At 43.6% G+C, this 18247-nt stretch overlaps 1 protein-coding gene across 1 annotated transcript; it reads right to left on the reverse strand.

The window, feature by feature from the left end:
• Positions 1-5474: 5474 nt before the first annotated feature.
• On the reverse strand, positions 5475-18025 carry LOC134223845 (protein SREK1IP1). Its single transcript, XM_062703059.1, has 2 exons — positions 17589-18025; positions 5475-5931 (listed from the first exon to the last, which is right to left on the reverse strand). Exons 1-2 carry the CDS (start codon positions 17691-17693, stop codon positions 5584-5586), a joined length of 453 nt encoding a protein of 150 aa, XP_062559043.1. The 5' UTR covers positions 17694-18025; the 3' UTR covers positions 5475-5583.
• Positions 18026-18247: the final 222 nt, after the last annotated feature.

The raw sequence follows: 18247 nt of genomic DNA on the forward strand, positions 1-18247 counted from the left end.
TTCTCAAATGGGCGCAAAACCTCCTCTTCTTTTCATATCAACAGAAAATACATTGTTTCCAAATGATACAATTTCAGCTTAATACTACTATTCTTAACAATTATATAACTACTTCTATTTACAATTCCATCAACAATCTATTTAATCAGTTCATTTTGATGTTACGTGTGGCGAGGTGGGGATAATATTAGGAGAAAACTTCTTCGAAGTGAGAACGAGAAAGAGAAAAGTCAAAAGCAGTAGAACATTGATTAAATATACGACACATGCTTATAAAGGGCTCATTATGTGCGTAATTTGTTCGGGCACCCCTGATGAAAATAAAGGAGCTTGAACGAAGCTCTCGAGTAGGAATATGAATGCTTAAATTTGATAGCAAGGACGGACAGTCTATTTTAGATTGCAAAAGGTCAGAAATAAAAAGTGCTTTTGATACCTGACGACGTGTACTTAAGAGCTCTAAACCTATCAGTCCGCATCGTTCTTCGTAACTGGGCAAATTATTTGGGTCGTTCCAGGGAAGGCGACGCAGGGCGAAGCGTACGAATTTGCGCTGAATGGACTCAATGCGCGATATACTATTTTGGTAATAAGGGGCCCATACAACAAACGAATATTCTAACAAAGACCTCACCAATGAGCAATATAATGATTTTAGACAATGAATATTATCGAAATTTTTTGCTATGCGAAAAATAAAACCTAGTGTTTTAGAAGCCTTGGATGATATGAAAGCGATATGATCCTTGAAAGATAGTTTAGAGTCTAAAAACACACCTAGGTCCTTAACGACAAATTCTCTCTTAAGACTTGTAGAACCAATTTATGAAGTCGAAACCAATAATTGAAGTCGATTAACGTGCGTTTACGGGAAAATGAAATTATGGAGCATTTGTCAGCATTGAGAATCAAGGTTAAAAGACTATTATTCTTCCATTTACTTCCACTATTAACTTTTTTATGTTTCAACAAGCAGATGTGTATTTCGTTTCCTACTTGGAAACTTCTTCAGTGTTTGTTATCGACTCGATAACAAACACTGAAGAAGTTTCCAAGTAGTAAACGAAATACGTATCTGCTTGTTGATACATAAAAAAGTTAATAGTGGAAGTAAATGGAAGAATAATAGTCTTTTAACCTTGTAGCATTTCCCCTAAGACGCTCTAAAATAATTAATAATTGAGAATCATGCGATTCAATTCGCACCATTCAGTGAAAACTTTAAGCTGATATTGTAAAACTAATGCATCACGGACGCCGTTGATGACCCAGTATAGTTTAAAGTCGTCAGCAAAGGAGAGCTTAAAAGATTTAAGTTGCATATTTACATCATTGAGATAAACCAGAAATATCAACGGCCCCAAATGACTTCCTTGCGGTACACCTGTGGTGGCGGGAAAATAAACTGAAATGGAATCACCAATCTTAATGGCCATTTCACGGTCGCATAGGTACGAATCGAACCAACGAAGAAATGATCCAGATAATCCAAGGCGTTCGAATTTGGCAATAGCAATTTTATGATTAATTTTATCAAATGCTGCCGAGAAATCAGTATATACATGGAGTCCACTTGTTGTCCTTTCTGTAGAGCTTATGTGATGAAGGATGCGTAGACAATCAGATTGGTATTTGTTGACCGCTTTGGCATGAACCCATGTTGGTGCTCGGAGATAAAGTCTTTGCAGTTGTGGAACAGAAAATTGTATACTACTTTCTCGAACAACTTTGAGATTGCACATAGAGCAGCTATCCCACGATAATTGCTAACCTCACGTTTGCTACCTTTTTTAAAGACAGGGAAGATATACGATTTTTTCCAATGATTGGGGAATATTCCAGCTTGAAGCGATGTGTTGAATAGGCATGACAATGGTACGGATAGACTACTCGAACATTGTTTTAATACGAATGCTGAGATACCATCTGGTCCAGGATTAGTTGAGGTTTTCATGGAACAGCACATATTGGCTATTGTTTGCGCGTCAACTAAAGGATGGTCACCTACTGAAGGACGCGGGGGAATGAAGTTGGCGGCTTTGGAAACATGGCTGACACCAAGTGATTCTTGCGTAAAAACACTCGAAAAATGGCTTAGGAACAAAGCGCACATTCGTTGCTTCCCTTTTTTTTTTCTTCCTAAACAATGGAGGGGGAATCTGCTCAACAGACATCCTGAGTTGACCAGGAAGTGCGGGGTTAGGGATCACCGAGGGAGGCAGGACTACATTCCCGACCCGCTAAACCGTTTCCATTGCCGCCAAGCCCATAGTCCCTTCGGTACAACCAGAAAGTAATGCTTCAAAGGGGGGCCAGTGCACAACGCACCCTCGAGGTTAGCTGCGTGTCCTTGCAGCACCGAACATCGTAACTCGCTTTTCTAGAAGAACACCATGGTATCGTGCCAGCGCGTTGCCGGCTTTCCAGGTGGCCTTACCACGCCCTATGTCCTCGGAAGGTGGGAAGGGTCGACTTCGCGCCTGCTTCCCTCTGCACGACTGGTATCAAGAATGATGATGCCGCGTGCACCCCAAATTGACCTTTCTGCGATAGGGCCTATTCGCCAGCACACAGAGGGACTTGCCGACGCGAGGCCTACGCCTGCCCCAGCCTTGACGAGGACCCCTTTCCGTCCTCGGGCTCGGAACCCGCCCGGTTGACCGACGCCGCGAAAGCGACGATACCATGTTGTTCTTCGATACCATGTTGACTGGTATCAAGAATGATGATGCCGCGTGCACCCCAAATTGACCTTTCTGCGATAGGGCCTATTCGCCAGCACACAGAGGGACTTGCCGACGCGAGGCCTACGCCTGCCCCAGCCTTGACGAGGACCCCTTTCCGTCCTCGGGCTCGGAACCCGCCCGGTTGACCGACGCCGCGAAAGCGACGATACCATGTTGTTCTTCGCGCGGCCACTTGTTCGATAAAATGATCGAGTTCGACCACAGAGCATGACCACCGGTATGACCCATGAAGCCGACTCCGATCCCTTGGACCACCTCTTATTTGCGCCTGAACTAGCCATCCTTGAGTCCACGCGCCACCTTCTGTGTAGCTCCGAGACGATTTGGGCGATAGCCGATAAAACGGCGTTCCAGCCAACTTCATCTTTACACATCCTCCGAACTAGGTTGTCCGGGGTAGTGTCCAGACCACATGTGGCAAGCATGTGGTCACGCATTGCGCGAAAATGTGAGCACACGAACAACACGTGTTCCGCCGTTTCCTCTAAACCTGCGCACACCAAACACTCGGGCGAGGCCGAGCAAGCCAGCTGCGTTACCTGCACTTTGATTTTGCAGCACGCTTAAACGCCGGGCACATCGAACCCCCCATGGGGTGCTTGCTGTTCACAGCTTTGCTGGAACAAATCAAACAATTGGGAGGGTTCGTGCAGCATTGTGCCTTATGTCCCTCCAATCCGCAGCGTCGGCAGAGATTGCTTCTGTCAGGGCCTTTGCAGTCCCATTGCTTGTGCCCCGGTTCCAGGCACTTGAAGCAAACTTCAGGTTGCTCGTATATGCTCACATCGCACACTGACCATCCCACCTTGACGCTCCCTAACTTGACTATCTTGGAGGCGTCCGCTGCAGATAGCCGAACCAATGCTACCTGCGTCCCTGCCGGACCTTTCCGTAGCCGAACGGCTGCGGTGGTCGTCTCCACTTCACACTGTCGCCGCAGTGCCGTGACGAGCTCTTCGACTTCAGTGATCTCGTCCAGGTCTTTAACCCTTAGATTCACCTCCGTCGTGAGTGCCCTCACCTTGACCGTCTCGCCTAGGACCTCCTCCGCCAACTTCTTGTAGGTGGCGCCCTTTTGCGAGACGCCCCGCTTCAGCTCGAGTATCATCTCGCCCAACCGGGTACGTCTTATTCGACGTACGTCAGCGCCGAGTTCACCGAGCTTGACGTCACTCCTCATCGCCTTCAAAACATCCGAGTACTTAGGCTCATCCGCCGTGATGACTAGGGCATCGCCCCTGGAGCGATTGGCACCTACCCTAGACTTCTTGCTACCCTCATTCGCCTGGGCCTTCTTTTCGGCCCTTGACGTCTTCGGTTTCCTCTTGTTCTTGACCAGGGTCCAGGAGGCGTCACCCCCCTCTATTTCCCTGGTCTGGTGCGGCTGAGAACTTTCAGCCTGCCGTAACCCCTTATCACCGTCTTTCCTGAGTGGACGGACCTTTCCAGGTACTTCCTCCCCCGGTTTTGGAGGTACCTGACCGGGGTTCAGCTTCCCAGCCCCACTACCCTTGTTCGGGGTAGTAACCCTCCGCGTTTTGGAGCGGCCCCCAGGGAGCTCATCCCCTGGAGACTGTCTCCCCCGTTTTTGTGTCTGCTCCGTTGGAGCAGTCACCCCTGATGTACCCGCAAATACTTGAGCCTCAGTCTCGGTAGACTTTGGCACCACCGTCTTCGCTGGCACGCCTTCGGTCGATTCGACCTTGCCCGAGTCCGCGAATCCTTGGGCCTCAGTCTGGGTAGACCTCGACTCCACCGATTTCACGGGTTTACACTTGGCCGTCCCGACCGCCCTCTCCAGCTTGGCGTCCAGCATCGACTTTAGAAGTTTCTGCAAGCTCCTCTTGAGATCCTTGCTGATATTATGCTTCGATGACGCAAAGTCGATGATGGCGTCCAGCTGTTCCGTCGCCACCTCGAAGGCCGAAAGCCCATCGCGTTTGCGGTTCATCGCCTCCACAAGCCATGGGCCGTCAATAACCCCTACCGGCGTTTTTATAGCCGAGAGGAAGGTTGAGTGACCCACGCTGGCGCTGCGCACTGGGCTGCCGACTATTGCCTCTGGCCTCCTAGGCGGAGACCTGAACAACCCACCTCTTGCGAAGTGGTTGTCGCCTACACTACTACCACTAATTGAAGAATTGACTTGGTTTTCCATTTTGGTCCCACGAGTTGCTCGGGAAAAGAGGTCCACCACGCCAGAGCCCAGCATGACGCGGTAAGGGACAATTACTGTGGAGGGTGCCCAGGTACCCCACAGGCTCCGTTAAAGGCCTAGCTTATTATTTCACCCCCCTGGCCATGCATCCCCTCGGCACGGGTCGCTTGACGCCTTGGGATTAGGGGTTAGGAACGATGGTCCCGGTCTAACTCGCAGTGGCCATGCTTCCCTTGAACATGACTGTAGGTAGACCAGACTCGTTCCTCTGTTGATTGACGTAGCTCCAAAAACCTCTTGGATTGTGACGAAGTTTCCGTTGAACTTTGCGTTGGTAGGCGAAAAAAAGTTTGTTGTTCAGACGTTTATAGTGGACATTCATGGAGTTATATAGCAGTTTTGCACCGGTGGGTTTTATGCTTAGAATATTTACGCAAAGCAGATCGTTTCCCACGCCGTAAGCGCTTGAGATAATTGTTGGTCCACGGTGGATTTAGCGGAGGCTTCCTAGATCGTTTTGGTACGAATTGGTCAATAGCATATAACACAATATTGGAAAAGACAGACAATTAAAGAGAATAGCTTGAAAACAACATTTATTATAATTTATATTGTTCTATTGATGTTCATGATAATTATGTTGCGAACCTGACTTCCATAGAAGATTCTAGCTCGTGTTTAATCACTACTACTTTCGGAATATTTTCGTCGAGACTTCTTTTTCTTGCTCTTAGTCTTTTTCTTCTTCTCTTTTGTGTGCTTTCTGGATGATTTCTTATGTCGACGACGATTAGTATCCGAGTCCTCGCTGGATGAAGTGGATGTCGAATGTTTGCGTTTCATTTTCTTTTTCAGTTTCTTGGCGGCTTTCCTGCGCTCTTTCTCGGCACGTTTCTCTGCGCGAGCACTCTCCTCCAACTCTTCCTGGCGCCTAAGCTCTTGCAGGGGAGTAAGGTAGTTCAGCTCTGGCGATTCACTGCTGGAACGTTTCTCCTCGGGGACTATAATCTGGTGGGTTTCGTCAATCTGCAAAATGAGGAGAAAATACATTATGTCAATCTGAATGCATACTGCATCGATTTTATTCACATTAAAATTATTATAATTAAGTAATTGATTATAATGAGATAAATTCCTTGATATATTTAAATACGAGTAGGTACACTGTTTCAAACAATTGTCTGTACAGTGATGGTTCGGATATTGATTTTGATTGATTTTGACAGTTTTGGGTTGTTTACGGGTAGGTAGATCTCCAGTAACTTTTGCATGGTTTATTTTTTGTATCGTGTGAATTCGAACTTTTTGTTCAAGTATCCCATGGATTTTCAATGGAGTTGATGTCTGGGCATTGGGGAGGATGCAGGAGCTTTGCTTTGACATTTGTTCAGCAGCTACTCTTTGGCGACATCGTTTTGTACCATTGTTTTCAACAAATTCAAAGTTGGATCTATGACTCAATTTAACGGCGTTTGCTTTCAATCATTTCGCTAAGTCAACTGCTGGTGATTAGAAGTGTTTGCGAGCAGACTACGAAGTTTTTAAGATTTTGAAGTTGAGTTAAGCTAGTTTTGACTAAGAGTTAACGTAGCAGACGTCATTAGAACGTATTTTTTTAATTCCGCGAACACCGTGTTATTGAGTGAAACGTACAAAAAGCGCATTGCGCTTTTCGGTACGGGCTGGATTTTGTGTATTCGACCGGAGTCGGTTACGGGAATACGTGTGGCGTCTACAGTGCCCACCGTTTCGTCCAACGGGCATCGAGAGCTCGTGCGTGCGTTAAGGCTCGTCTGTAAAGGTAGTCAAACGGAGGAGGAGTGAAGTCGCTCGTCAAAAAGCGAAACCTCGGCGGTCGCCAATCAACCGTCGAAGGAAAGATCATCAAGCCAATTCCCGTGGATCAGTCCGCCAACGACAACGACAAATTGTTGTTTTAGACTAAAATTGGAAATTATTTTGTTGGACATTTGTTGCAATGTCTCAATATTAGAAATTCTATGAAGTTCATTGGTACTATACCACGGAGGCAACTTCAGAATCATTTTCGAAATTTTATTTTGAATCCGAAGTGCCTTCTTTCTGGTATTGCAGCAACTAGTCCATATTGGCACAGCATATAACATGGCTGGTCTAAAAATGTGTTTGTAAATCAAAAGTTTGTTCTTAAGACAAAGTTTTGATTTTCTGTTTATAAGTGGATATAGACACTAAATATATTTGTTACATTTGGCTTGAAGGCCTTCAATGTGAATTTTAAAAATTAATTTTTGGTCCAGCAGAAGTCTTAAATATTTGGCTTCGCTAGACCAAGATGAATACACCACTAGGTGTTCCAATCTGCCAAATTCACTATTGACCATCTTGGATTTTAGTATGGGAGAGCCAGCCGGTTTGTTTTGGTTTTGCACTAAAAATGAATTTTTCACCCCCGCCGTCTTCTCTTCCACAGACTTGGCAGATTGGAGCACCTAGTACTGTATTCATCTTGCGCTAGACCAATTAATTAGAATATATGTGACAAGTGACAATATGTCTGCTAGAAGGTTTCAAATAAGAAGCTCTCGGCTTATGTGGGAAAATTATAAGCTGAGTTTTGCAAGTAAGTGGAGAAAATATCCAAACTTTTTTGCAATCTACTACAAATGACACGAAGGCTTCGCCCTTTGGCTGAGAGGCCCGTGTCATCTGCAAACAAAGATTTTTGACACCCTGGTGGTAAATCAGTTAAGTCAGAAGTAAAAATGTTATACAATATGGGCCCCAGTATGCTGCCTTGGGGGACGCCAGCCCTTAAAGGTAATCTATCAGATTTGGAATTCTGATAGTTTACCTGAAGTGAGCGATTTGATAAATAATTTTGGATCAGTTTAATAATGTACAGAGGAAAATTAAAATTCATCAATTTTACAATCAAACCTTCATGCCAAACACTGTTCAGATTTTCAGATTTGTTGAGCCGAATTAAATTCGTAACTCTTAATAACTGATGAGATGCCCCTGGCGAAAACCAAATTGCTCATCAGCAAAAATAGAATTGTCATTAATATGAACCATCATTCTATTTAAAATAATCTTTTCAAACAGTTTGCTTATTGAAGAAAGCAAACTGATTGGGCGATAACTAGAAGCCTCAGCTGGATTTTTGTCCGGCTTCAAAATAGGAACAACTTTGGCGTTTTTCCATTTATCTGGGAAGTATGCCAATTGAAAACATTTGTTAAATTAACCAAAAAGGATAAAGAGCTCTCAGGAAGTTTTTTGATAAGTATGTAGAAAATACCATCATCACCCGGTGCTTTCATATTTTTAAATTTTCTAGTAATAGATCTCACTTCGTCCAAATTAGTTCCCATCGAAGGGTCAAAAACATTCACTTGATTGAGAATGTCTTCGAAGCTCCGTGTAACCTGATCCTCTATTGGACTAGTGAGACCTAGACTAAAATTATGGGCACTCTCGAACTGCTGAGCAAGTTTTTGAGCCTTTTCGCCATTTTTTAATAAGATTTTATTTCTCTCTTTAAGCGCTGGAATCGGCTTTTGAGGTTTTTTAAGAATTTTCGTTAATTTCCAAAAGGATTTCGAACTAGGATCCAACTTCGAGACATTATTCTCAAAGTTGGTATTTCTCAGAATAGCGAAACGTTGTTTAATTTCATTTTGCAAATCTCGCCAAATAACTTTCAACGCGGGATCGCGAGTTCTTTGGTATTGCCTTCTTCTCACATTTTTAAGACGGATCAGTAGCTGAAGATCGTCGTCAATAATAATGGAGTTGAATTTAATTTCACATTTAGGAATTGCAATGCCTCTGGCTTCGACAATTAAATTTGTCAAAGATACGAGAGCATTATCAATATCACTTTTGGTATCGAGAGGAATATCAACATCAAAATTCTTGTCGATATACGTTTTATATAAATCCCAATCAGCTCTATGATAATTAAAAGTAGTGCTGATTGGATTATAAATGGCTTCTTGTGAGATTTCAAATGTCACAGGAAGGTGATCAGTCAGCATGAGTTACCAATTGGCCACACAGCTGACTTGAATCCGTTAAAACCAAATCAATTGTCGAAGGATTTCGAGTGGATGAAAAACAAGTTGGACCATTGGGATATTGAATAGTATAATATCCCGCAGAACAATCTTCAAATAATCGAGAGGAATATCAACATCAAAATTCTTGTCGATATACGTTTTATATAAATCCCAATCAGCTCTATGATAATTAAAAGTAGTGCTGATTGGATTATAAATGGCTTCTTGTGAGATTTCAAATGTCACAGGAAGGTGATCAGTCAGCATGAGTTACCAATTGGCCACACAGCTGACTTGAATCCGTTAAAACCAAATCAATTGTCGAAGGATTTCGAGTGGATGAAAAACAAGTTGGACCATTGGGATATTGAATAGTATAATATCCCGCAGAACAATCTTCAAATAAAATTTTGCCGTTGGAATTTACAAATTACAAAATTACGAAGAATTTTGATTTGTTGCGAGTCAGAATTTGGAGAAATTGCATTTGCATTGAAAAGGCAAGTAGGCTGCAATAAATTGTCCAAAATTTGTTTGAACAGAAACTCCCAAGGTTTCGAAAACTTTGGTTTCAAACGAAGAATATAATTTATGTTTGATACGTCTATTAATGACAATGGCGACCCCACCACAGGCGCTGTCAAGACGATCATTTCGGTAAATAAAATAATTTGGATCTCTTTTGATGAAAATACCAGGTTTTAAATAAGTTTCAGTTATAATGGCAATGTGCACATTATGAACTGATAGGAAGTTGAATGATTCATCTTCCTTACCCGTTAAAGAGCGGGCATCCCAATTTAAAATTTTCAAAGAATTATTTGGATCCATTAAAACGAAGTCCAATAACAATTATTTGAGTAAATTTGATGCCAACCTGAACTGCTTCAGTTTTGGTATTTGCTTTGAACATTGCATCAATCATGTGATGCAATTGTTCATTAAGAAAATCAAAGTCGGAAGCAGACCCCAAGTAACATTTCAAGTTTTATTCCGCTCTAGAAATGGTTTTCAAGATCGAATTACAAGAACTGACAATAAAACCCATTACTACAGGATTACCTTCTGATGACCACTATAAGAGTAAGATATGTCCAAGTGGCCCTCTCTAGATTACCACTATAAACCTCTTATAAGAGTATATAAAATCCGTTTCAAGCCGCCCGCAAAAAGGGAATTTGGCTGCGGCAGCTGTCAAAATTTGCTTTGAAAAAGAGAAACAAAATCTTGCAAACAAATAATAACAAACTAAAGTGTTGATGAAAATCATGATGAGGATGACTACAAAATAATACTTTTTTTAAGTTTTTTCTCCAATGTACTTTCATGGAAATGAGGTGCGCGCTCGATTTCATGGTGAAAGCTAGTGCAAAAATTAGATTAAGCACTACGCGCCCGAAAAATAATATAGTTTTGGGCAATGAATTTAAAATTATTATAATATCAATAACGTAAATCTTCACTGAACTAATTGATATTACACCCAGATATGTTTGTTTTTTATACCCTTTACCAAAAACGTGTCTTTTGCGGCGAAAATACCGTCTAATCATAAATTCCAGTGATAAATTTCACTGACTTGAAGATGGTTCTCCATTTCCAATATGGCCATCATAGATTTCGATCAGAAAATGTTGCTCTTATTAAACACCGTTATAAACCCTTTGCAATGTAAATATTCTTATTGCGGTTATTCATTTGACCACATTACGACCCAAAATTATGGCTTTGATCAAGCTTTGAAAATTGGACTTATTATGCTCTTCGTTACAACCGTAGAGCTGCTAACAAGACCAGTCGGCATTTGACGTTTGAAGCTTTTCGAACAGATTTATTAGAGGTTTATTGATAGCAATAAGATCGCCAATAAATCTGAGCAACTAGCCATGGTGACTGCTGTCATAAATCCGCTATAAGAATTAAATAAATCTAACAAGCATGTAAATTGTTACTTGGGACATGCTACCTGAGTCATCAAAACGAACGTTATTTCCGTTATTTCCGTTGAAGAATGGGTAGGGAGTGTGTGCTAGTAATGGACCCCTTAACGACGGAAACTTACTTCAATCGCTTCGCTAGAGTAAGACTCATGACAAATTGCCATTCTGCAGCACTAGATGACAAGCAACAGGTATCAGCATTGCGTTTCGTACATAACACATGGTAAAAAATTCATATTTACTACTAAAATATGTATTTTAAAATTATGTAGCCAGGTTGCCTATTTTGTACCCCGGGTCCATAATACGCAACATCGAGTTTGTTTACATACGTATAATGGTCCCCCCATTTGATTTACATGTTCCATTTCCACATGTTCCTGTTGCCTATTATGGACCCCCCTTCTGTGCTAGTAATGGACCCTCTAGCGCAGCGGTTCTCAACCATTTTCTTGAGAGGTACCCCTTCAAACTTATGCATTAATTGAGGTACCCCCTCTCGAAAGTAGGCTTCCAATCCTCTTGAAAAAATAATCCCGAGGCCTTTGAAGGGGAGCTCCTTTCAGCTATTGAATCCCTTTAAAGTAGGTTTCCACGCCTCTTGATTAAAGGCTTCCGAACCTTTTGTAGATTGGCTTCCGAGCCTCTTGAAGACGAATTTCGAGTCACTTAAAAGCAGACTTCCTTTGCATCTTGAAAATACGCTTCTGAGCCTCTTGATAGTATGCTTCCAAGCCTCTTGAAAGAAGAATTCCGAGCTTTATGAAGTGAGGCTTCCGAGCATCTTGGGAGGAGACTTCCGAAACACTTGAAAGTAGAGTTCCGAGCTTCTTGAATGCAGGCTTCCTAGCCTCTTAAAAATAGGCTTACGAGCTTCTTGAAATGAGGCAACCTAACCACTTGGAAGGAGGCTTCCGAGCCTCCCGAAAAGAGGCTTCCGAGCCTCTCGAAAAGAGGCTTCCGAGCCTCTCGAAAAGAGGATTCCAAACCATTCGAAAGGAACCTTCCGAGCCTCTTGGAAAAAGGCTTCAGAGCCTCTCGAAAGGAGCCTTCCAAGCCTTTTGGAAAGGCATCTGAGCCTCTTGAAAGGAGGCTTCTAGGCCTCTTGAAAGGAGGCTTCTGGGACTCTTGAAAGGAGGCTTCTGGGACTCTTGAAAGGAGGCTTCTGGGCCTCTTGAAAGGAGGCTTCTGAGTCTCTTGAAAGGAGGCTTCTGAGCCTCTTGAAAGGAGGCTTCTGAGCCTCTTGAAAGGAGGCTTCTGAGCCTCTTGAAAGGAGGCTTCTGAGCCTCTTGAAAGGAGGCTTCTGGGCCTCTTGAAAGGAGGCTTCTGAGCCTCTTGAAAGGAGGCTTCTGAGCCTCTTGAAAGGAGGCTTCTGAGCCTCTTGAAAGGAGGCTTCTGAGCCTCTTGAAAGGAGGCTTCTGAGCCTCTTGAAAGGAGGCTTCTGAGCCTCTTGAAAGGAGGCTTGAGCCTCTTGAAAGGAGGCTTCTGAGCCTCTTGAAAGGAGGCTTCTGAGCCTCTTGAAAGGAGGCTTCTGAGCCTCTTGAAAGGAGGCTGGGCCTCTTGAAAGGAGGCTTCTGAGCCTCTTGAAAGGAGGATTCTGAGCATCTTGAAAGGAGGCTTGAGCCTCTTGAAAGGAGGCTTGAGCCTCTTGAAAGGAGGCTTCTGAGCCTCTTGAAAGGAGGCTTGAGCCTCTTGAAAGGAGGCTTGAGCCTCTTGAAAGGAGGCTTCTGAGCCTCTTGAAAGGAGGCTTCTGAGCCTCTTGAAAGGAGGCTTCTGATCCTCTTGAAAAGAGGCTTCTGTGCCTCTTGAAAGGAGGCTTCTGAACCTCTTGAAAGGATACTTCTGAGCCTTTTGAAAGGAGGCTTCTCTTGAAATAAGGCTTCTAGGCCTATTGAAAGGAGGCTTTTGAGCCTCTTGAAAGGAGGCTTCTGAGCCTCTTGAAAGGAGGCTTCTGAGCCTCTTGAAAGGAGGCTTCTGAGCCTCTTGAAAGGAGGCTTCTGAGCCTCTTGAAAGGAGGCTTCTGAGCCTCTTGAAAGGAGGCTTCTGAGCCTCTTGAAAGGAGGCTTCTAAGCCTCTTAAAAGGAGGCTTCTGAGTCTTTTGAAAGAAGGCTTCTGAGCCTCTTGAAAGGAGGCTTCTGAGCCTCTTGAAAGGAGGCTTCGGAGCCTCTTGAGAGGAGGCTTCTGAGCCTCTTGAAAGGAGGCTTCTGAGCCTCTTGAAAGGAGGCCTCTGAGCCTTTTGAAAGGAGGCCTCTGAGCCTCTTGAAAGGAGGCTTCTGAGCCTCTTGAAAGGAGGCTTCTGAGCCTCTTGAAAGGAGGCTTCTGAGCCTCTTGAAAGGAGGCTTCTGAGCCTCTTGAAAGGAGGCTTCTGAGCCTCTTGAAAGGAGGCTTCTGAGCCTCTTGAAAGGAGGCTTCTGAGCCTCTTGAAAGGAGGCTTCTGAGCCTCTTGAAAGGAGGCTTCTGAGCCTCTTGAAAGGAGGCTTCTGAGCCTCTTGAAAGGAGGCTTCTGAGCCTCTTGAAAGGAGGCTTCTGAGCCTCTTGAAAGGAGGCTTCTGAGCCTCTTGAAAGGAGGCTTCTGAGCCTCTTGAAAGGAGGCTTCTGAGCCTCTTGAAAATAGGCTTCTGAGCCTCTTGAAAGGAGGCTTCTGAGCCTCTTGAAAGGAGGCTTCTGAGCCTCTTGAAAGGAGGCTTCTGAGCCTCTTGAAAGAACGCCTCTGAGTCTCTTAAAAGGAGGCTTTTGAGCCTCTTGAAAGCAGGCTTCTGAGCCTCTTGAAAGCAGGCTTCTGAGCCTCTTGAAAGCAGGCTTCTGAGCCTCTTGAAAGCAGGCTTCTGAGCCTCTTGAAAGGAGGCTTCTGAGCCTCTTGAAAGGAGGCTTCTGAGCCTCTTGAAAGGAGACTTCTGAGCCTCTTGAAAGGAGGCTTCTGAGCCTCTTGAAAGGAGGCTTCTGAGCCTCTTGAAAATAGGCTTCTGAGCCTCTTGAAAGGAGGCTTCTGAGCCTCTTGAAAGGAGGCTTCTGAGCCTCTTGAAAGGAGGCTTCTGAGCCTCTTGAAAGCAGGCTTCTGAGCCTCTTGAAAGGAGGCTTCTGAGCCTCTTGAAAGGAGGCTTATGGGCCTCTTGAAAGGAGGCTTCTGAGCCTCTTGAAATGAGGCTTCTGAGCCTCTTGAAAGGAGGCTTCTGAGCCTCTTGAAAGGAGGCTTCTGAGCCTCTTGAAAGGAGGCTTCTGAGCCTCTTGAAAGGAGGCTTCTGAGCCTCTTGAAAGGAGGCTTCTGAGCCTCTTGAAAGGAGGCTTCTGAGCCTCTTGAAAGGAGGCTTCTGAGCCTCTTGAAAGGAGGCTTCTGAGCCTCTTGAAAGGAGGCTTCTGAGCCTCTTGAAAGGAGGCTTCTGAGCCTCTTGAAAGGAGGCTTCTGAGCCTCTTGGAAGGAGGATTTTGAGCCTCTTGAAAGCGACTTCCGAGGAAGCTTCCGAGCCTTTTGAAAGGAGCCTTCCGAGCCTCCTGGAAAGAGGCTTCGGGACCTCATGGAAGGAGGCTTTTGAGCTTCTTGAAAGGAATCAACCTAACCACTTGAAAGAAGACTTCTGAAGTGCCCAGGAGGCTTCCGAGCCTCCTGAAAGGAAGATTTTTTACGAGCCTCTTGAAAGGAGGCATTCAAGCTGCTTGGAAAAGGGCTTACGAGAAGCGTAGAAGGATGCTTCTGAACCTCTTGCAACGAAGCAAACGAGCTTTATTGAAGAAAAAATCATTTTGTTCATTCGACGTTTTGTTAGTTTGATCTTTTGCTCCGCAGCCCTTCATACATTGTGCTGATTGTGGAAGGCAGGATTCAATTGGGATTTATTGATCGCATTGCATATTATGTACAATATAAATTTTTGAAATAAAAAAATTATCAACAAGTTTTGATTGCAAATGTAATACGTCCGCCATTACGCATTTTTGTCCGAGGTACCCCCTAGGGCCAGCGAAGGTACCCCCAGGGGTACATGTACCCCAGGTTGAGAACCGCTGCTCTAGCGCGTTTACATTCATAAATTAGTTAATATAACTAAATTTCAGTCTCCCAGTGCAAAACAATTGTATGGAACTACTACCCTGATAAGTGAAGCAACTTTATCCTATGGAAGTTTGCAGGAAATTGTAGATTCAAGCGTAAACTATCGATTTTCGTTCAGGGGGTCCATTATACGCACGGGGTCCATTACTAGCACTCACTCCCTATGAAAGTCATTCATCGTCGGTAAATTTTCGGAAATGAAATTTTGCCTGCCTGCAGCGATGCTAGCATAGGAGGGCGTGTTTGAAAAATTAGAATTCGACGAACTGCTCGTTATGGAACGTACACACGGTCAAGCAGTTTGACCAACATTGACTCCACCTCTCGTTTATTCAAACATCCATCAAGTTTTACCAACAGCGACACGAACAATCAATTTATTCGACCAACAATATCACACACGAACGACCGAAGCGCCAACTTGAGCACCAACCATCAAAAAATATATGGGGGTTTGTGCAACTTCACTACAAATGCTCAAACATGTTCGGCGAACCTTGACTCCACCCCCGACAACTCAAACCAAAATCAAACCGTTTTAATTTTTTCCAACCAAGCCGCCAACTGTCAAATGGTTGTTCGAACAACTTCACACACGTTCGAACAAAGCAGCAACCGAAGCGTTTTCTTGGGGGCGGAGTCAATGTTCGTCAAACTGCTTGACTGGTGTGTACGTTGCATTACCCGTTGAGAGGTAGGAGCAAAATTTGTTCGTTGATTGTGGTGGGTATGAATTACTCGACCGGCAAATGATTGCGGATTTTGAGCGTTTGAAATATGTTTACCCGGCGAATCTGGGATCCTATTGGAATTTCCCGTCATCAATTTTGCACGGGAAGTCAAAACTTTTTTGCGTGAAGGGCATTCCCAGAAATTGGATTTATGATTGTCCCCACAATTAGCACATTTAAATTTATTGGAATCTTCTCTCACAGGACAGGCGTTCTTGGCGTGAGAGGTTCCACCACAAATCATGCATTTAGCATCCATGTGACAATGTTTGGTCCCATGACCCCACTTTTGGCACTTGCAGCACTGAGTGGGGTTTTGGAAATTTCCCCCAGGCCTGCGGAAATGTTCCCATGTAACACGGACATAGGACATATTACGGGCCTTTTCCAAACTTTTCATACTATTTAGTTCACTTTTGTTAAAATGAACTAAATAAAATTCTTGAGGAATGCCCCTCTGGGAAGTACCAGAATGGGATTTCTTTTTCATCTTAATTACTTGGACTGGTGAAAATCCAAGTAATTGAGAAATTTCAATTTTAATCTCATCCAGTGATTTGTCGTCACTAGGGAGACCTTTCAAAACGACTTTGAACAATCGCTCAGTTTTATCGTCGTATGTGAAGAATTTATGGCGCTTCTCAGTTAAATACTGAAGAAGACGTTTGCGATCGTCAAAGGATCCCGGCAAAACGCGGCAGTCACCCTTCCTAGCAATCTGAAATGAAACCTTGATCCCCTGAAGGTTACTCAAAATCTCATTCCTAAAGCCAGAAAACTCGGCAACAGATACCACAATTGGCGGAATCCTTTGCTTTTTCGCATGAATCGAATCACCTGGACTAGAGGTAGATTCGATTTGCTCAATATCATCATTAATCAAATCGAACTGATTTCTCAGTTCGATAGGAGAAGAATTATTTCCGATATTAGAGTTAGAAGGAATATCTGAATTCTCCAGCTTCCTTCTATTTTTTCCGCGCTTTGACGACGGTCTTGAAACCTTGTTTCTTAGAAGGAAGTGGAGAATTCAAAGACTCCCCCTTCCTCTTGTTTTTATTAATAACTCATTGCTGAGCGTGGAGACGTGACCTTCTAAGAGGTTTTTTTTCCAGAACGGTGTCCCTGCAGGATTACCACCGCTTGTCGGAATTTTACTTCCGCAAACGGGTCCAACGTAAAACGAAGGCACGGGTCCTTGCAAAGATCGTAACGGGATCAGTGGGTACGAATAGCGCTGAGAAGCACTGTTGAAATTAAAATAGCTTCGGGTAGTATTAAAAACTTCCTTCCGCAAAGAGAGAAAATAGAACTACACAGCACGAAAGCACGATGCGGTCTGGTGCCTTGGAGATAATCGGAGCAGTTCACGAGCGCTAGTAAAACAGAGTTCAAGCGAACGACCGTTATCGTTTACAACTTCATTGATTGGAGATAGGGTAGCCATACTATAATTATCCAAAAGCTTCATGACACCAACTTGAAATGATGATCGTTCTAGGTCGGAGCCGTAAAAACCGCTGTCAATTTGTGTCCACGCGATTCCCGCGAAGTTGGAGTTATCAAGTATCACCAACTCGTCGAACGGAGCGGCTTTGTTCGACACAAATGAGAGAGACTGAGAGTGTGTGTCGATAAATTCCAAATGTCGAGTCCGGTCTGGAGTCCGTAATGAAGTGTATTAGTATGTATTTTTGAATGATTTTTTGCCATAACTTATTGGGGCTTTTCCTTTACGTGTAGATCCTCTAGTCCATAATAGGAAAGGTAATGGCTAGAAAGTCTCCTATATATTAGGGGTTCACTATTGGACATTATACCCTATTTAAGAGTATCAGAAACTTTAATTTAGGCTAGTTAGCTGCCAATTTTTCATATTGCTTTCCGGACCACTGTGCGCTGCCTTTCACAACCAACTCACCTTCAAATAATTACGGCACTGATACGTTAAATGGCCGGCGTACCCGCACTTTTTACAGGCAGCTCTTACGGTGTTTTTCTGACCTCCTCCGCTAAGAAATTCCATGTCGTATTGCACATTTATGCACAAATAATAATAATATGGCTAAATCACTGCGTTTACGTATTAATTAAACTTATCCGAGATATGCAGCTATCTAGCGATTTGAATGAATGAATTTGATTTGCATTACATTTTGTGTTTTTTATGTTACTCCGCTATTCCCGATAACTATAGTACTATCTGATATAAGGGAAGTCTGTCCTATCGGATACACACAGAGGTTTTCCCGGAAATTTCATACGCGAAAATCACTAAAATACGTTGAAAATAACAAAAAAAGGTCACTTCAAGCTGCTGCACAAAAACATCAACAATACAAATTTTGTTGTTGACAAGCGGAATAAATCCAAAAGAGGCAAGTGGCACAAAACAGCTGAAATCAGTTGAATGTTTTTATACCACTTTTGAACCATAGTTTATCCATGCTCCATTGTACAGATTCTTTTGCAAGAATCCCAAAAAAGATAAACGTTTACTAAAAGTGGATGGATCTTGAATACAGTTCCAGTAAAAAGCACTTTAAATTTAAGTACCAGGGAACGCCTTACCAAGCAATT

The sequence above is a fragment of the Armigeres subalbatus genome, chromosome 3 (genome assembly GCF_024139115.2).
Source record: "Armigeres subalbatus isolate Guangzhou_Male chromosome 3, GZ_Asu_2, whole genome shotgun sequence".
Lineage (NCBI taxonomy): Eukaryota > Metazoa > Arthropoda > Insecta > Diptera > Culicidae > Armigeres > Armigeres subalbatus.

Coding starts and splice junctions, on each gene's coding strand:
- LOC134223845 (XM_062703059.1), bottom strand. CDS start 17,693: ATGGAATTTCTTAGCGGAGGAGGTCAGAAAAACACCGTAAGAGCTGCC. Junction 5,932..17,588: donor AGTGCCGTAATTATTTGAAG/GTGAGTTGGTTG, acceptor CTCATTTTGCAG/ATTGACGAAACCCACCAGAT.